The following is an 18,655-nucleotide window of genomic DNA, read 5'->3' as shown; positions in this document are numbered from 1 at the left end:
AGTGTGGCTGAACCTCCTGGCAAATAGGAAGAGCAAAGAAACACTCTCCTTTCCTCTGTTTTGAAGAATAGTTTTTAAGAGATATGCAAATAATTTTTTCATGATATAATGCAAGTGATTTTGTCTTTGCTCTAATCAAAACTATAAGAAAGTATTAAAAGATTTTATTTTCAAAAGTAGAGTTTTCTCTAGAATTCACAAAATACCAAATAAACCAAGATAATCCACCCCAATTCCAATTTGAAATCTTTAGCTCAGTGCTGGTAAACCAGTGACCTTTGGAACCTATATTTTTGGTTGTTAATGTTTAAAGAAGAATGATACTCATGCAGGTGTTGAGCTTGGTGGTGACACAGTAGCACAGATGCTAACTATGGTTAGTGTATCTATTTCCTCACACTGCTGTATTCCTTGCAGAGCTTCCTCCCTACCCCCCAGGCACTTGATTTTGTTTATGGGTTCTGTATTATTTTAAAATTTGAAATAATATCACTGGCAACACCATCATCTATTTTTGTTCATATGTCTTATTTTTGAGTGCTCATTCTGTGCCATTCTAGTATATACAGATGGAAATAAATCATACAAATATCCTGACCTCCCATAGCTTGCTCTCCACACTTTTCAGAAGCACTGACTTCATAGTCTTTATTTATTAAAAAAAATAATAACACTGATCCACAGCGGGTGGAGGAGGGGAGACCAGGTCTCCTTAAGAACTCTGCTCTCATGTGCTTGATCAACGTCCAGAATAAAATTCAGCAAAAGCAGCTTCCGCTCCGCAGGTAGAATTCTAGGAATGGACTCCATGTGCATGTTTTTAAAAATAACTATAAAATTAGACTTTTGACTTTATTAATATTGTTTTCTTGCTATGATCATAATAGTTTTTCTCATTCTCTCTTGAATTTGGGGATTTACCTTAGTTAATGCTGGAAAGCCCAGATGACATCTTCTGCTTCCAGTTCTGTCCGACTGACCCTAATATCATTGCTGGCGGCTGCATAAATGGGCAGGTACATCTGGGTTTTATTTTTCAGCTCTTTATTAATTTAGGCAGAATTCTGTTATACATTTTGACTGGTTATTTTTTTGAACTTAAGGGTTCAATTCAGCAGAGGAAAGGCATGCCAATTGCATACCAATCACCATACCAGGAACCAGGGTATAAAAATGTGGTAGATATGGCATCTGGGCTCAAGATGTCCACAGGATAACCCAGTTAAATGGTAACTGGAAGAAAACCAGGTCAGATCTATTTGTGTTGCTGAACTAGAACCATACATTGTGTAAGATTCCAGGGAAGAATAAAACCCATAGGCATAATACCTCTTGGCCAGAAGGCCTCTTCTGAAATTTCTCTAGGGCTAGGAGTTAGGGAATGATCCAGGATTTAAACAGAATTCTCTGGAAAACATACCTATATCACTGAATTTATGTGTATATAATTTGACACCTTTTAAAAATTATGTAATTTGTATAAAACTTAGATTCTCTCTTCCAATTGCCTGTTTATCCAACAAAACAAAACAAAAAGCTTATGGCTATTTTATGATCAAAGTTTAAGTTCATTGTGATATAGTGAATTTGACCATTACAAGGGTATAATGACCTTTTATCATGTGGCTAGGAAAGCTTTTTTATGGTTGAAATGTAAATGACTGCATCATCCATGCTCATTTATCGAGAAGCAAAACATCTAGTAAACCAATTTTCTTCCATGGTTTTGTTCAACAATAACTGGTGGTTATAATGAGAATCCAGAGCACATCCTCCAAGCCCCGCAAATACTGCCCTCTTTACTGATTGAGAATGGGACACAACTTTTCAGAATATTTTAGAAAAGCAAATGATGAAAATAAAATCAGCCACAATTTTGTAATCCTGATCTTTTAGTGTATGGAAATGACTTTTAATCATTGAAAATTATTCTAGCATTGCACATTCTACTTTGTTCTGATTTTTCAAAAAATGACCATCAATGTATATGCAAATCCATAGCTGGCCGTGCTGCTGCTACTGCTGTATAGTCGTTAAGTTGTGTCTGACTCTGCAACCCCATGGACTGTAGCCCACCAGACTCCTCTGTCCATGGAATTCTCCAGGCAAGAGTACTGGAGTGGGTTGCCATTTCACTCTCCAGGGGGATCTTCCTGACCTAGGGATCAAACCCAGGTCTCCTGCTTGGCAGGTGGATTCTTTACCACTGAACCACCTGGGAAGCCCTGGAATTGGCCATGATATTCAGTGAAATACAAATCATCATTTCCTAGCCTTTCAGTCAATTTTGGGTGTTTGTACTTAATTCTGGAGAACAGACTTTTCTCCTGGGTCTAAAGCAGTTATCCCCATAATCAGTACATTCCTCCAAACAGAGGAAGAGCTGTTCCCAAAGCAGAGAGAATTGCATGATGTGTATCTTGGATTAAAAAATTTTGGCATTCATTAACACAAGCACAAAAAAGAGCTGAAAATGCTTTTATAGAGAACAAAACTTTTCTATATTACCTTTAAAAGTTGCTGACTTAGGATATAGGCTATTTTTTATTATCCTCCCAAGGTGATTGATTTCTCAGAGTGCATACAGTAGCAATAGATTTTTTAAAATGTTCAAGACTCAATTTGCTAATTCCTAAAACTATGTTATAATAATATTTATTTCTCTTTTAGGTTGTCATGTGGGATATTACTGCACATGCAGATCGAATAGAAAATATTAAAGCAGGTGGTAGTAGAAGTAAAAAAGTCACTCTCAAGGTTAGTTTTTATAACTTTTCACCTGCAAGTTTATTCCATTCAGGAGTTTATCAAAAAGTATATGACAAGGTTTCCAAGCTAAACAAAGATTCAACAGAAAAAAAGTATTATTTCCTGTCTTCACATCTGCTGCAGACACATTTTGTGTTCCTTTTATGTAGGTCCTTGAAACAATAGAATGGGAAAGACTAGAGATACCTTCAAGAAAATTAGAGGTACCAAGGGAACATTTCATGCAAAGATGGGTACAGTAAAGGACAGAAATGGTATAGACCTAACAGAGGCAGAAGATATTAAGAAAAGGTGGCAAGAATCCACAGAAAAACTATACAAAAAAGATCTTCATGACCCAGATGATCATGATGGTGTGATCACTCACCTAGAGCCAGACATCCTGCAATGCAAAGTCAAGTGGGCCTTAGGAAGCGTCACTACGAACAAAGCTAGTGGAGGTGATGGAATTCCAGTTGAGCTATTTCAAATCCTGAAAGATGATGCTATGAAAGTGCTGCACTCAGTACCAGCAAATTTGGAAAACTCACCAGTGGCCATGGGACTGGAAAAGGTCAGTTTTCATTCCAAGCCCAAAGAAAGGCAGTGCCAAAGAATGCTCAAACTACTGCACATTTGCGCTCATCTCACACACTAGTAAAGTAATGCTCAGAATTCTCCAAGCCAGGCTTCAGCAATATGTGAACCATGAACTTCCAGATGTCCAAGGTGGATTTGGAAAAGGCAGAGGAACCAGAGATCAAACTGCCAACATCCGTTGGATCATCAAATAAGCAAGAGAGTTCCAGAAGAACATCTATTTCTGCTTTATTGACTATGCCAAAGCCTTTGACTGTGTGGATCACAATAAATTGTGGAAAATTCTGAAAGAGATGGGGATACCAGACCACCTAACCTGCCTTCTGAGAAATCTGTATGCAGGTCAAGAAGTAACAGTTAGAACTGGACATGGAATAACAGACTTGTTCCAAATAAGGAAAGGAGTATGTCAAGGCTGTATATTGTCACCCTGCTTATTTAACTTCTATGCAGAGTACATCATGAGAAACGCTGGGCTGGTTGAAACACAAACTGGAATCAAGATTTCCAGGAGAAATATCAATAACCTCAGATATGCAGATGGTACCACCCTTATGGCAGAAAGTGAAGAAGAACTAAAGAGCCTCTTGATGAAAGTGAAAGAGAAGAGTGAAAAAGTTGGCTTAAAGCTCAACATTCAGAAAACTAAGATCATGGCATCTTGTCCTGTCACCTCGCTGCAAATAGATAGGGAAACAATGGAAACAGTGACAGACTTTATTTTGGGGGGCTCCAAAATCACTGCAGATGGTGACTGCAGCCATGAAATTAAAAGACGCTTACTCCTTGGAAGGAAAGTTATGACCAACCTAGATAGCATATTAAAAAGCAGAGACATTTCTTTGTCAACAAAGGTCCATCTAGTCAAAGCTATGGTTTTTCCAGTAGTCATGTATGGATATGAACTGCTGCTGCTGCTAAGTCGCGTCAGTAGTGTCTGACTCTGTGCAACCCCATAGACAGCAGCCTACCAGGCTCCTCCATCCCTGGGATTCCTCAGGCCAGAACACTGGAGTGGGTTGCCATTTCCTTCTCCAACATGGATGTGAGAGTTGAACTATAAAGAAAACTGAGCACCAAAGAATTGATGCTTTTGAACTGTGGTGTGGAAGAAGACTCTTGAGAGTCCCTTGGACTGCAAGGAGATCCAACCAGTTCATCCTAAATGAAATCAGTCCTGAGTATTCATTGGAAGGACTGATGCTAAAGATGAAACTCCAATACTTTGGCCACCTGACGCAAAGAACTGACTTATTGGAGAAGACCCTAATGTTGGGAAAGATTGAATGTGGGAGGAGAAGGGGACGACAGAGGATGAGATGGTTGGATGGCATCACTGACTCAATGGACATGAGTTTGAATAAGCTCCAGAAGCTGGTGATGGACAAGGAAGCCTGGTATGCTGCAATTGATGGGTCGTAAAGAGTCAGACATGACTGAGCAACTGAACTGAACTGAGGCCCTTGATTAAAAAAAACACCACAAACAGAATGTACTGTCTATCCCAGGAGTTCTTTTTTGTGGTCACTGTTGTTAAATAAAGGAGCCAAGGGATTCTCTAAAGTGATGCAGTTGAAAAAGCACTGGAGAGAAACTCCACGTATCCAGGCTCTAGATCAAAGTTTCATGAGTTTGGGTATGTTCCCCTACCCCCGAATACCCCCAAGCATTGATTTTCTTGCATATAAAATGAGTTACAATCCTTCTTGGTAACAATATGCTCTGACTTGTGAAGCCATGGATTCTGCCAAGAGGTCTGGGAAGAGATGCCTCAGCTCCCAGCTCAGTACTCACCTACCATTTGTACATTCCCATCCCCAGTCCTTCAACCTGAGCGTCACGGATCTCCAACCAAGAAACCATGGATGTTGTCTTCTGTGCACTTAAAAAAAATACTCCTTCAAAAATGGGATCTCATTGGTTCTTTTGGGTATGGGTCATTCATTATTGTAAAAACTTTAGAGGTAAAATCTTAGACTAAACTGAAGTGGAAAGAAGCTAATCTAATTAGGCGCTTCCCAGGTGGGGCAGTGGTAAAGAACCCACCTGCCAATGCAGGAGATGGCAGAGATGATCCCTGGGTTGGAAAAATCCCCTGGAGTAGGAAATGGCAACCCGCTACAGTATTCTTGTGTGTGTGTACATGTATACTTTAAAACAAACATTTATTATGCTCATGGATTCAGTGGGGAGGCTTTTAGAATGGGCTTAATGGGTTGGCTTGTTTCTGTTCCACTCTCTTTGGTGCCTCATCTGGGGAGACTGGCGTCTTGAAGAAGGGGGCTGCTTGATAACTTGGGGTGGGATCATCCGAAGGCATCTTCGCTCACATACTTGAGGGGTGATGCTGGCTTTTGACCCAGGCTTCCCCAGGCTGTTGACGGGTACAGGTGCACCACATGGTGGCTCCTGGCGGTGTCTTCACATGACTACTTCAGGCTTTCTTCTAGAACATCACAGAGAATCACTTCCACTGCCTGTTCCAGTATTATTACTTGTAAAAGCTCCCTGGGAACTGAAGCGGAAAGAAGATAATCTAATTACCTAACTATATAATACATAGAAATACTAATTTATGTTTTTCTTTGAACTGGTATTTCTTCAAATTATTGATTTTAATTGGAATGATACATTAAGTATGAGTTCCTTCGTCAGCTCTCTGAAATCAGCACATAACTTTCTTGTAACATTTTACAGCCTATGTTTCTCCTTGAACCAGAGAATAATAAAGAAGCAATGTATATCAGACACTGTGCAGTCTCCTCAATAGAAAGTGGACATAGGAAAGTAATTACAGATATACATTGGCTGCCTGATACATTTGAGGTGAGTCTTGATGGCTTCATACTTTTCTCCTGCTGACTTGTAGGTTTTTGGAAAATTTTATTCAAAGAGGATGTTTCAAGTCAACAATTTATCTGCATTTAAATTGTGAATTACCAGGAACTAAACATCACACACTGTCACTGTTGACAAACCAAGATCTGATTTGGGGATGAGAAGAAGGCCAGGGTTTCAACTTCCATGTTTTATAAACCACTAAAAAATGTAGGTAGTGTCAACACTAATATAATACAATAATGGGGAAAATGAAGGTTGTAAAAATAGAAACAAATATTTTACACCTTCGCGAATTTAAATTTTATGATTTCAGCTGTTTAGAGCAGACAACTCTGAAGATCTGTGACATGTGATAATGTGTCATTTTGCAAGGTGGTCTTGAATTGAGTGCACCGTGAGGCTGATAGGTGAAAACTCTCGACACTTGCGCTGTGAGTGAGTCTGGCTGACTGCCCAGCATTTGTGCTGCAGTTTCGCTTTGTAGTTCTGTGCTTTACCTGCAAAGGCTGGTGTTTGTGAATCTGAAAACAAATAAACCTCCCAAATGTTTCCCTCAAGGAACTAGGAGTCTATTATGTATTTTGAAAAATTAAAAGATAAGAATATTGAAGAACATTCTAAAAACTTAGAGTTTTGAAGGTAGAAGGCAATGGCACCCCACTCCAGTACTCTTGCCTGGAGAATCCCATGGATGGAGGAGCCTGGCGGGCTGCCGTCTATGGGGTCGCACAGAGTCGGACACGACTGAAGTGGTTTAGCAGCAGCAGCAGAGTTATGAACGGTGATTAGCCCTTCAGGGTATTCAAGTGGATTTTGCAAAAATACAATTACTTTTCAAAGTTCTAATGGGCCAAAATAAATACAATGAATCAGAATATCATAATCCTGGATTCTATAGTTTTCTAAGCTAAATTATATTGAAAGAAATTTAAAATATGCACATGTAATTTTTTTAATTAAAAAATAAAGAGCAAGTAGCAAAATGAAGAAAAACATTTGCCCCAAATATGGTAAATACAAATTTCCAGTAAATAAGCTAAAGACATATACTGAAAAACAATTAGCAGATAAATAGGAAAATCATTCAGAGTTTCTAATAATCAAAGAAATTAATCATAAAGCAACAATAATGTATTCTTTTGGACCTATTTAATTCTTACATGAGACTTTCAAGTATTATCTTGTGTTAGAAAAGATGAAATGGTGAAATCAATAAACTCTAACATTACTGGTTTCAATATAAAAATTTTAGAATACAGTTAGCCAATGTGGTTCTCAAATTATTCACATTTTCAAAGTTTTTGACCATTAATACAAAATTTGGGGAATTTATATGAAGAAATAATCCAATTTATACAAAGAAATCCAATTTATATCCTAAGATACACAGTCACATACGTATCTTGACAAATCAAGTCAAAGTATATCCATGAAAAAGATTGGAAAAGGATATAAGGTAGAATTATATTTGATTTTTAAAACTTCTATTTCCCAAACTTTCATAATATGGTTTTTTTTTTCAATCATTAATGCATAAAGTGCCAGAGTAAGTGCAAGTCTGGAGTCTTGAGGTTCCTACAAGAGGGAATTCTTATTAGAGGGAAAGGAAACATGGGTTCCTGCTTGTTTATCAATCTCAGTGGAAGGTGACAGCTGTAACTGAACCTGACTGGGCTCAGGCCACACAGCAGAGTCAGCCAGGTTTCCAGGGTCCTCGCTCCTGTGACGCCAGCAGGCCCTACCACTGCAGCACCTGCATTCTTCTCCCACCCCTACTTTTACTGTTTATTTGCTGCCGGAACCCTCCACCTTTGCCGTTTTGCTCATCAGTTCTATCGGGTAGGTAGGGTATTGGGAAAAGTCATTTTTTCCTGTTAATTTGAGAGTAGCGCTGTCATAGGTTGCCACAAAAAATCTTTCACCCCCTTTGAGAGCTGGCTGGTTGGAAACGTGGACCGTTGGGACTCTAAGCCACTAACCCTCCTTGGACTCCTCTGTGTGCTAGCAGAGTTGTGCCACTACTTACTGAAAGAATGCAGGTGCCCAGCATTCACTGCATGCTGTCTCTAATTTAACACCAAGCCTCTTATCTATTGATCTTACCTGCTTAACAATCTCATAAAAGCGTCTATGTTCAGCTCCATAATTAACAGTGAAAAACAGAATGCATTTCTGCTTTTCTATTACATTTTGCATTTCTAATACATTTCTGTTACATTTCTAATAATAATAGTAATGAAGTTATGGCATATCATCTGTATATTAAAAACCAGAATGGTTTATGACTACATAGGTAAGTTTTCAAATTGCAGTAACTGAAAAATCTTAGGATGGAAATTTATATTCATACTAACTAAAACTAATTTTAAAATGTAAAAATGTTTCTGCAAAAAAGGACTGGAAAAGATGTATGTCAGAATTATACTTGATTTCAAAACCTTCCAGTTCCCAAATTCTGTGTTTGTATTATGTTCTTTTAAAAAATGTTAAAGAAGAAAAAATTTTAACATAAAAAGCTTTGAGAAAAAAGTCATCACTGTTCTAGGTACACAGAACTTATTTCTAGCATTTTTAAAAATAGATTAACAGATTGGGAAACGTCTTTGAAAATCGAAGTGGAATATCCTGTCAACTTGTCACTTGTTCGGCAGACTGGTATGTCTTATTTTAATCATTACCTATTTGTTTTCAAACAATATAATCTTTATCTGATGCTTATTAGATTGTTGTGCTCTTCTGTTCCTTAAACAATCTTTGTTGCAGCAATTAAGCCTAATTAACTAAAGGACAGAATTTTACATTGTTGCTGGTTTTAAAAAAGTCTTCTTATGGATACGAATATATTGCAAAAAGAAGAATGAACTAGATTTCATGATTGGTAATATTGTATAAACATTATCCATAATTATTCTGGTTCTTCATAGTCACATATTTATAATTTTGCAATGCTTGTTTATATTCAATTTTATCTTACAATTATGAAGATGACATTTAATTGGGAAAGTTTCTTTTAGAAGGTGGAAGAGTCTTGCATTTTTTATTGAACATTTATTACAAGTGTTTTTATAAATAATTCAGTAACTATGTTGAAAAATATTTATTTTTAAAACTTATATCCTTCAATTTATAGAACTGAAAATTCATAGTGAAGTAGGACATATGAATGGGAATAGTATTATCTACATCCAGATACTAGCAAAACTTTACAATTCCAAATAGAAATCACAACACCTTAAGCTTTAGGCACTGATTGCAGCAGAAGCAGCTATGGAATGGCAGATGAAGGCATAAATAATTGAATTAATTAACCCTGTGGTCATGTATTGGGTACAGTTCTGTGATTTGACTATAGTTACCTTAAGTGAACAAACTTAATTTATTGGAAGTTTATGCCAATACTGTAATATATGCTTTAGCAGGTTAACTCTTTTTATATTGTCAATAACCCTGAAAAAATACTTATGGATCAAGGAAATGAGGCTTTGAAGGCAAATACATCATCTATCTATAGCTCACTATGTATATAGTGAATAGCCAGAATGAATGGCCAGCCTCTTCCATCAGAAGGGATCGGTTCCAACAACTGTATAACTGTTCAAGATTCAGAGAAGAGGTAAACCCAGAAATAAACCCATACATATGTGGTCAACTGATTTTCAACAAGGGTACCAAGGCAATTTAGTGGAGGAAAATAGTGTTTCAACAAATGGTGCTAGGACAAATGGGTATTCACCTGCAAAAGAATTACCTCACACTCTATATAAAAATTAATTGATTCATGTTAATATATGGCAAAACCAATACAATATTGTAAAGTAATTAGCCTCCAATTAAAATAAATTAATATTAAAAAATTATTGAAAATGAAATAAAGAGCTAAATGTAAGAGTTAAAACTAAACAGCTCTTAGAAAAAAACATGGACACACATAAATATAAGTGTTTATGACCTTGGATTAGGTAATGATTTCCTAGATATTACACCAACAAAGGAAATGCAAATCAGAATCACTTTTGATTAGATGCCACTTCACACAGACTAGATAGCCAAAATAAAAAAGACCAAAAAAATAGTGAGTGTTGTTGACAATGTAGAGAAATTGGGATCTTCAAGACAAAAGAAATAATACATCTGGTAAGGATGTAGAGAAATTGGAATTCTCAAAAATGATTCAGTTGCTTTGGAAAACAATCTTAATAGTTTCTCAAAAGATTAAACATAGGTGCTACCATGTAAACCAGCAATTCAAGTCCCCAGTGTATATCTAAGACAGATGAAAACCCACACCCACACAGAACTTATCAACAAATGTTCATAGCAGGATTATTCATAATAGCAAAAAGGGAAGTAACCCAGTTTTATTTATTCATTCATCAGTGCATCAAATGATGAAGGGGTAAATAAAGTGTAGTATAGTCCACACAATGAAATATTATTTGACGATAAAAAGGAATGATGTACTGATATATACTACAATATGAATGACCTTCAAAAACATGCTAAGTGAAAGAAGCCAGTCACAAAAGACCACATACTGTATGATTCCATTTATATGAAATGTCCAAAATAGACAAATTTGTAGAGACACTAAGGAGATTAGTGGTTGCTCAGGGCTAGTGGGAGGGACTGAAGGACTTGGGGAATGACTGGTAATCTGTACACAAATTCTTGGGGGAGAGGTGATATAAAATCTTCTAAAATTGATTTTGGTAATGGTTTGCACAGTTCAATGAGTATATTAAAAACCACTTAATTCTGTACTTTAAGTGAAAGAAAGTGAAGTGAAAGTATTAGTCACTCAGTTGTGTCCAACTCCTTGCGACCCCATGGACTATAGCCCACCAGGTTCCTCTGTCCATGGAATTCTCCAGATAAGAATACTGGAGTTGGTTGCCATTCCTTTCTCCAGGGGATCTTACCCACCCAGGGATCAAACCCACATCTCTTGCATTGTAGGCAGATTCTTTACCACTGAGCCATCAGGGAAGCACTTTAAGTATACTTTAAGTGGGTGAATTTTGCAGTATATGAGTTATATTTCAATAAAGTTGTTAAGTTTTTTCAAAAAAGATTGCATCATGAAAAAGATCGTCAGTTGCCAAATTCAATTGCCATGTATGATAATATTAGTCTCAATACTAGCAAAATCATTAAATAATTCTATAAACTTTATAATTCTCTAAAATATGAAATGTAAAATAGTCCCATTTCATTGAAATCTTAATTTTGGAGATATCAAATATAGCCATAATCACAATGTTAATGTATAGCAGCACGAATGGTAGTCTTGAGGTTATACCTCTTCTTTGTACTTAGTTAAAAAATAAACTGTAAATTTTTTTTAAGCACAATATGCTTTTGGGATATCAGACCACAGAAAGCCTTAACCCCTCAACCACAGGCAGAGAAAAAGAAAGAAGAAAGTATTGAAATTCCTTTTGATATACCATCTACTTTTTTGCATCTAGATCTCAGCTGGAAACCTCTCTCAAAGGTAAGTTAACATGGGATTTAGTCCATTTTATTTGCTTATATACACTATATAGTTTAAAAGTAGAGCCCCTCAGATTAACACAGGGCATTACAACTCATATATTCATTCAACCAATACATTCTTTCATTGAGAGGTATTATGTCTGCCTAGGTCAAGACAGAAATCACAGTTACCATGAACTCAAGATGGATATTTGTTCATGTATAAGCAAGCAGCAACTTACCAATTTTTTTAAACAATTATTCATTATTACATAACAGTTGCTTAAAAATTAGTAAGCGCTGAGGTTAGCCCAGAAAAGCTAATTTTATCAGTCTGAATGCCAAAATTCTACATGTTTTACCCATCAATAGTAGAATTGTATCACAATACTTACGACCAAATAAAACTGAAGGTAGCTGAAAGAAGAATTATTTGTAGTTGTCTTCAATGGCAGAGCTTAAAGAAAAGTAATTTTAATTTAAGAAAAGTAGGGCTGTGAATGAGATGCATGTGAGAAGTATGAAGAAACTTCTGACATCGATGGCTCTTTTTCTTTGAAATGTCTAATTCTATTTCCAAATTTAATATTTTTATTTTCCTTTGATTTACAAGTATCACTAAAATTACATTATCATGCATTTGTTCCCCGTGGAAGAGAAAGCAAGAGGGGTGAGAATATTCATGAAGTAACTAGGATTAGAAATGTTCTGGGCAGGATTTATAGAGCTGTAGATAGTTTTAAAAGGAACAAGTAAAGAGAGTTCACCTGAGACTAGTTGTATAGCATGCGGACAAAAATTCTAATGGAGAAAAATGGGGAGGGAGCCGTGAGGGGAAAACGTTGTGTGTGACAGTTTCCCATTCTGGAGCAGACCCGGGCCACTGGCGGAACTCAAGGGCTTATATGTCCCTGAAGGGACTTGACAGCTCCAGGGAGGTGCAAGGTCCCTGCACAACTGTTCAGAGCTTTCTTTAGCAGGAAGATTTAGGGAACAGGGAAACAGGCCATTATTTTACATTAAAACTAACAATAAGATATTATGAAACAGAAGACAAAACAGTTTGAGAAATTTAACAACATATAAGACTTTGGGATTTGGAAATGAGCCCCCAGACAAGCTCCCCTCAGTAGCCCGGTTTTAGAAACTGTGGTTTAGGTGCTTTCTGTGGGGAAAAGCAACCAAACTCTGAGGAAGAATGGAGAAGGGAGGCAGAGAGGGAAGTAGGGACATAGCCATGTGGGGACAGAGGGAAAGGCAAGAATAAATCAGCCATGGACAGTTTAAGGAAATATGATAATAATCATTCCTATATGTTCTCTCAAAAGATAAGGCTGTCTAAAGGCGAAACAACTTTAGACCACTGCCCAACCAAGTTAAGCCTGAGTGAAGACAATCTCCTTTTCAAAGCACAAGGTAACTGCCTTTGCTTATTAAAAAGGCATTTAATATGATTCCAGAGTTAGTAGTTTCTTATGTCTAAGGTGACTACTTGCTGGGATAGTCTAATTTGTAAAAAAAAAATACAGAAAAGCAAACCCTGCAGTATGGAATTTTACAATGGCTGTGATAGCGACAGCATGCACATTAAAACTTCCTGTATACACCAAAAGACTTGCTAGAACTCAGTTACGTTCAGTTTCATAGTTATTGAGCACATTCATATATTTTTGAAAGCTCATTATACTAAAAAATTTAATGAAGATCACTTAATGAATATGTATGTGCTCAAAGAATAATTCCACAGAATGGAATGCGTCTCAAGTCTAGCAAACTAAATTATGGAGTACTCAGAAACAAACCACCGTTCTCAATCAGAATAGAAAAAATTAGTGTTTATATAGCACCATAATAAAACTGAGTAGAGAAAGAACAATTGATTTTTAAAGATATCGCAACCTGTATACCCTTCTGGAAGTAATTGAAGGGTGTGCTTATAAGCTGTCAAAACTTAAAGGTGTGGATTAATATCCTACCTGGAGAGCAACACATAATGAAAGTATACTGGAATCACTAGCATCTGAAGTATTTTCCAAACATTTGCCTTATCAAAAGGATTTACATTTATAAATTGTTTGTTGTTAAGTAATAAGACACATAAGACAAACATATAATATAACTAATATCAAGCTTGGGCAAAATTCACCTTGAAGGTGTATTTTTCATAGAAGCAACCCAATATCTCATGCCGAAAAGAAAAAAAATGGAATCAGAATTTTAGAGACATTTTCAAAGCAATATTAACACATTGCATGGGTTTTATGTATTCGGGCCTCCTTCATTCCAGAGGGTAAGTAAGGAGAGCTGCCTCCTCCAACTTCTCTTTGTATTCCATTATTGGTTTCCATATATTGAATTCTAGCCATGGGTCAGGTACTGTGCTAATATTGCACATGCTTTTATTAATTTAACATATTTATGAAGTGTTTATTTTATGCTAGGCCCTGGGAGTACAGTGGTGAGTAAAATAGACATTAGCAATCAGAACAGTCCTACAAGCTGGGAGTTATCATTATCAATGTAAAATTAAGGAAACCAAGACTGCAACTTGTAAAAAGTTATCAATGTTCTAGTCTTATTTTTTTAACCTAATGAAAAAAGATGATCATCAGGGTATTAGTGCTTTTATCCAGTTTATAGTAAGGGTACAATTATGGCCTTTAAAGTGTGGGTTTTTTTCCTTTTAACCACTTTGTTGAGGTATAGTCAACATACAATAAAATGCACGTTAAAATGTTCAATCTGATATATTCTGACATTAAAAACCCGTGAAACCATCACTGTCATCAAGATAACGAGCTTATCCATCACTTCAAAAAGTTAACTCCTGTAGGGACTCTCTTTGCAATCCCTTCCTCCAGGACCTCTCCTACCTCCACTCCCAAGCCACCACTGATCCACTTTATGTCACTAAGAGTTTGCCTTTTCTAGAGTTTTATGTAAATCACACAGTTATACTTTTTGGGTCTGTCTTCTTTCAATCAGCTCATTATTTGGGGATTCATCCATGTTGTTGTGAGTGTCAGTAGTTTATTCCTTTTTATTCCAAAGTAGTATTTCATTGCATGGATATACCACAGATGTTTATTCATTCCACTGTTGATGGGCATTTGGGTTGTTTTCAGCTAGGACATAAATAAAGCTTCTGTGAATGTTCATATGCAAGTCTTTGTATGGACATAGGCTTTCATTTGTCTTGGGTAAATATCTAGGAATGGACTGATTAGATCATATGGCAGATGTATGTTTAACTTTTAAACAAACCACCAGTGTTTTCCAAAGTGTCTGTACCCTTTTACATTTCCCCCTGGCAGTATATGAGAGTTTCCTGTTCTCCTACATCCTCACAAACAGTTGGTGTGATTGGTCCTTTTAATTTAATCATTCTGAAATATGGTGTGTGCCTGTGTGCTCTGCCACTCAGTTCTGTCCAACTCCTTGCAACCCCATGGACTGTAGCCCACTAGGCTCCTCTGCCCATGGAATTTTCCAGGCAAGAATACTAAAATATGTTATTGATATCTTATTTGCCTTTATCTAATGGCTAAAGATGTTGACCATATTTTCATGTATTTGTTTGCCACCTGTATATCTTCTCTGGTGAAGTGTCCAAAACTTTTGTCAGTTTTTCAGTTGTATTGTTTGATTTCTTATTATTGAGCCTTATGAGTTCCTAATATAATCTGCACACTAGTCCTTTATCAAATATATGATTTGCAAATATTTTCTCTCAGCCTGTGATTTATACTCTAATAAATCATTGTGTTATTCTCCTAACATTTCCTTTGAAAAGCAGAAGTTTTTAACTTTAATAAAGCTAATTTATGCTCCTTCTTGACCCAAAGCAGAGGTCTTTCTAAAGTGTGCTTTTTAAAATACATTATGAGATATGACTACTTATATTTTAAGAAAACAGGTGAATTGTAACTTTAACATTCCTCAAATGAGTATAATTTCTATTGATCCTTCATTTCTTTACATTGGACTCTTAGCCCATCTCTTTCTGAAGATTGCCTAAATATGTTACCATCTCAGGAGACAGAAACCTTTTTTTCCTTAGAGAACATCATATTTCATTTTAGTGTAGGCACAGCTAACAATAGGGAATGGGCACATAAAGCTCAATGTGGTAAGAGCATTATTTAGAAATACTGTCATCCTTTAACTTTTAAAGGATAATTTTCTCATTGTTATTATCTTCATATCTGTGTCTATTCAAAACATTTATTACATTCCTACAAAGTGCCGGTGTCTGAGGATATATCTGTGCATAGACAAGCCCCTGCTTTCAAGGAGCTTACATTCTGGTGGGACACACACTAAAATAAACGACAAATACATACCTGCATCTGCTTAAGGAAGGGCCTATGTAAAGTAAACCTGAAGCACGCCCCGAATGCCATCAAACAGGCGCTTCATCAAAGGAGTGTTCTCTTTCCAGACAAAATCGTGTTGTTGAGAACTTTTTGGTTTAGTCACAAAGTTGTGTCTGACTCATGATCCTATGAACTGTAGCCCACCAGGCTCTTCTATCCATGGGATTTTCCAGGCAAGAATACTGGAGTGGGTTGCCATTTCCTTTCCCAGGGGATCTTCCTGACCGAGGGATCAAACCCATGTGTCCTGCATTGTAGGCAGACTCTTTACCAACTGAACCACTAGGGAAGCCCAAAGTCAATCATGTTTGACTCTCCAATACCATAGTTAGATTTCCAACTCCTGATAGCTGACCAGCAACAGGAGGCAGAAGATGGGCATAGTAATGCCTTTAGAGATAAAAGGCATGTGTTAGAAAGATCCAGGGGATCACCAAGTTAAGTCTTTTATGTGAGCCCCTGGATCTTTCTAACATATACTTCTTATGGCCCTGGGAGATTTCTTAGAAAAAGGCATATTTGACTAAATCAGCTCAGAAAGGAGATATGGACATATGTTTTTAATTCTCATCTGAGACTATAGTTGGCCATGTCCTCTTACCTGTATTAAGCTGATATGTCAACAGCACCACAAATCAGAAAAAGACTTAACTTTCACCTGGTGATCCCCTGGATCTTTCTAACATATGCCTGTTAATCTCTAAAGGCATGACCATGTCCTGCCTCCTGTCACCGGTCAGCTTTCAGGAGTTGGAAATCTACCTATGGAATTTTGAGATCTATCTTGCACACACTGGATCTATCCACCTACTCTGGCCAAATTTGGACCTGTTGACTAGAAGACACTCATAGGCTTCTGTATCACATTTTGCTTGTTATGATGGGTTCACTGACTAGGAATCACAGGTTCATGCTGTTCTACCATCATTTTCCTGAGTACGCCTTCAGTTTGTGTCTGGTACTCTGTTGCCATCTAGTGGCCACAGGCCTGCCATGTTGCTGCTGCTAAGTCGCTTCAGTCGTGTCCGACTCTGTGCGACCCCATAGAGGGCAGCCCACCGGGCTCCTCCGGCCCTGGCATTCTCCACGCAAGAGTACTGGAGTGGGGTGCCATTGCCTGCCATGTCAGAGCCATAAGTCAGTGATCTTCTAAATAGTAACTTTTTGGTAAGGTTTTTTAATTTTTGCAATCAGTCTGAATCTCCTTTCTTAAAAAAGAATTCTTTCTATATTTCTTCAAACTTCTCTTGCTGTTCTGAACGGGGCTTCTTTTTTAAAATTATAATTTTGAATTTATATTAAGTATAAGACAATGCTGATTTCAAACCGACTAACTTGCCTAAATCTTTTAGTTTATCTAGAGATTCTCTTGAGTTTTCTTTGAAAGCAACTGTGAATCCTATTCACATTGTCCTTTCTATCCATTTCTTTCATGGTAAGTTTTTTCTACTGTTCTTTTAACAAATAGTGACCTTCAGAAAGATATTTTTAGAAATCGATTTTATGAGCCCAATTGTCATATCTCCTCTTATCAAGAAAAGCACTAAAGTCCTTCATGGTGATGACGATTCTTCATGATACCCAAAGCTTCACGGGACTAGTAGAAACCTTCTGGAAAAATATGTGCTTAATTGAATATATTCCCTTTTCACCAAAATCACATATATATTGACCTTTCCCCCTGTGTCTTTGGAGTAATTTTTCAGAGCTTTTTGAGGTGCTGTCTTTATATTCTTATAAGCAATAGGATGTGGATTTTGGAGGCTGAGTTTAAATTCAAAAGCCACAATTTATTATTTGAACATATATGTCTGTGCCTTTTTCCCCACCATGTGTTTGAAAGGAGAGAGATGAAACTAAGGGGAATAAATAATAGCAGTAACTACCTCCTAGAGTGTTATGAAGATAAAATGAGCTAATGCATGTAAGCTGTAAGAACTGCCTATCATCAACTCACAATCAGCATTAGCTACCATCTGTGAGACCTTGGGCAAGCTACTTAATCTCTCTGACCCTCAGTTTACTCACCCTTGAAGGAGGATTAACACTTCAACACCTTGGGAATTATTGTGAGAATGGAATGATATGGTTTAGTGCACACAGCTTAGTGCCTGGTATGTAGTCAGCACTCAGTAAATGTTAGCAACTATTAGCAGCTGCTGATGGAAAATTCATGACCGAAAACTCATCAGTGGCCACAGGACTGGCAAAGGTCAGTTTTCATTCCAATTCCAAAGAAAGGAAATGCAAAAGAATGCTCAAACTACCGCACAATTGCACTCATCTCACATGCTAGTAAAGTAATGCTCAAAATTCTCCAAGCCAGGCTTCAGCAATACGTGAACCGTGAACTTCCAAATGTTCAAGCTGGTTTTAGAAAAGGCAGAGGAACCAGAGATCAAATTGCCAACATCTGCTGGATCATCGAAAAAGCAAGAGAGTTCCAGAAAAACATCTATTTCTGCTTTATTGACTATGCCAAAGCCTTTGACTGTGTGGATCACAATAAACTGTGGAAAATTCTGAAAGAGATGGGAATACCAGACCACCTAATCTGCCTCTTGAGAAATCTATATGCAGGTCAGGAAGCAACAGTTAGAACTGGACATGGAACA

General features: G+C 37.1%; 1 protein-coding gene across 1 annotated transcript in view; it reads left to right on the top strand.

Moving 5' to 3' along the window:
* DNAI3 (dynein axonemal intermediate chain 3) overlaps positions 1-18,655 on the top strand; it is a 76,693-nt gene that overhangs the window by 29,064 nt on the left and 28,974 nt on the right. Inside the window, exons 10-15 of the mRNA XM_052637313.1 lie at positions 927-1,016; positions 2,671-2,757; positions 6,046-6,174; positions 8,771-8,844; positions 11,536-11,683; positions 12,993-13,080. Coding sequence (XP_052493273.1) covers positions 927-1,016; positions 2,671-2,757; positions 6,046-6,174; positions 8,771-8,844; positions 11,536-11,683; positions 12,993-13,080 — 616 coding nt within the window. The remainder of the gene's footprint in view (positions 1-926; positions 1,017-2,670; positions 2,758-6,045; positions 6,175-8,770; positions 8,845-11,535; positions 11,684-12,992; positions 13,081-18,655) is intronic.

Source organism: Budorcas taxicolor, chromosome 3 (assembly GCF_023091745.1).
Source record: "Budorcas taxicolor isolate Tak-1 chromosome 3, Takin1.1, whole genome shotgun sequence".
In the NCBI taxonomy this organism is placed as follows: domain Eukaryota; kingdom Metazoa; phylum Chordata; class Mammalia; order Artiodactyla; family Bovidae; genus Budorcas; species Budorcas taxicolor.
This window is presented reverse-complemented; position numbering and strand designations above follow the sequence as displayed.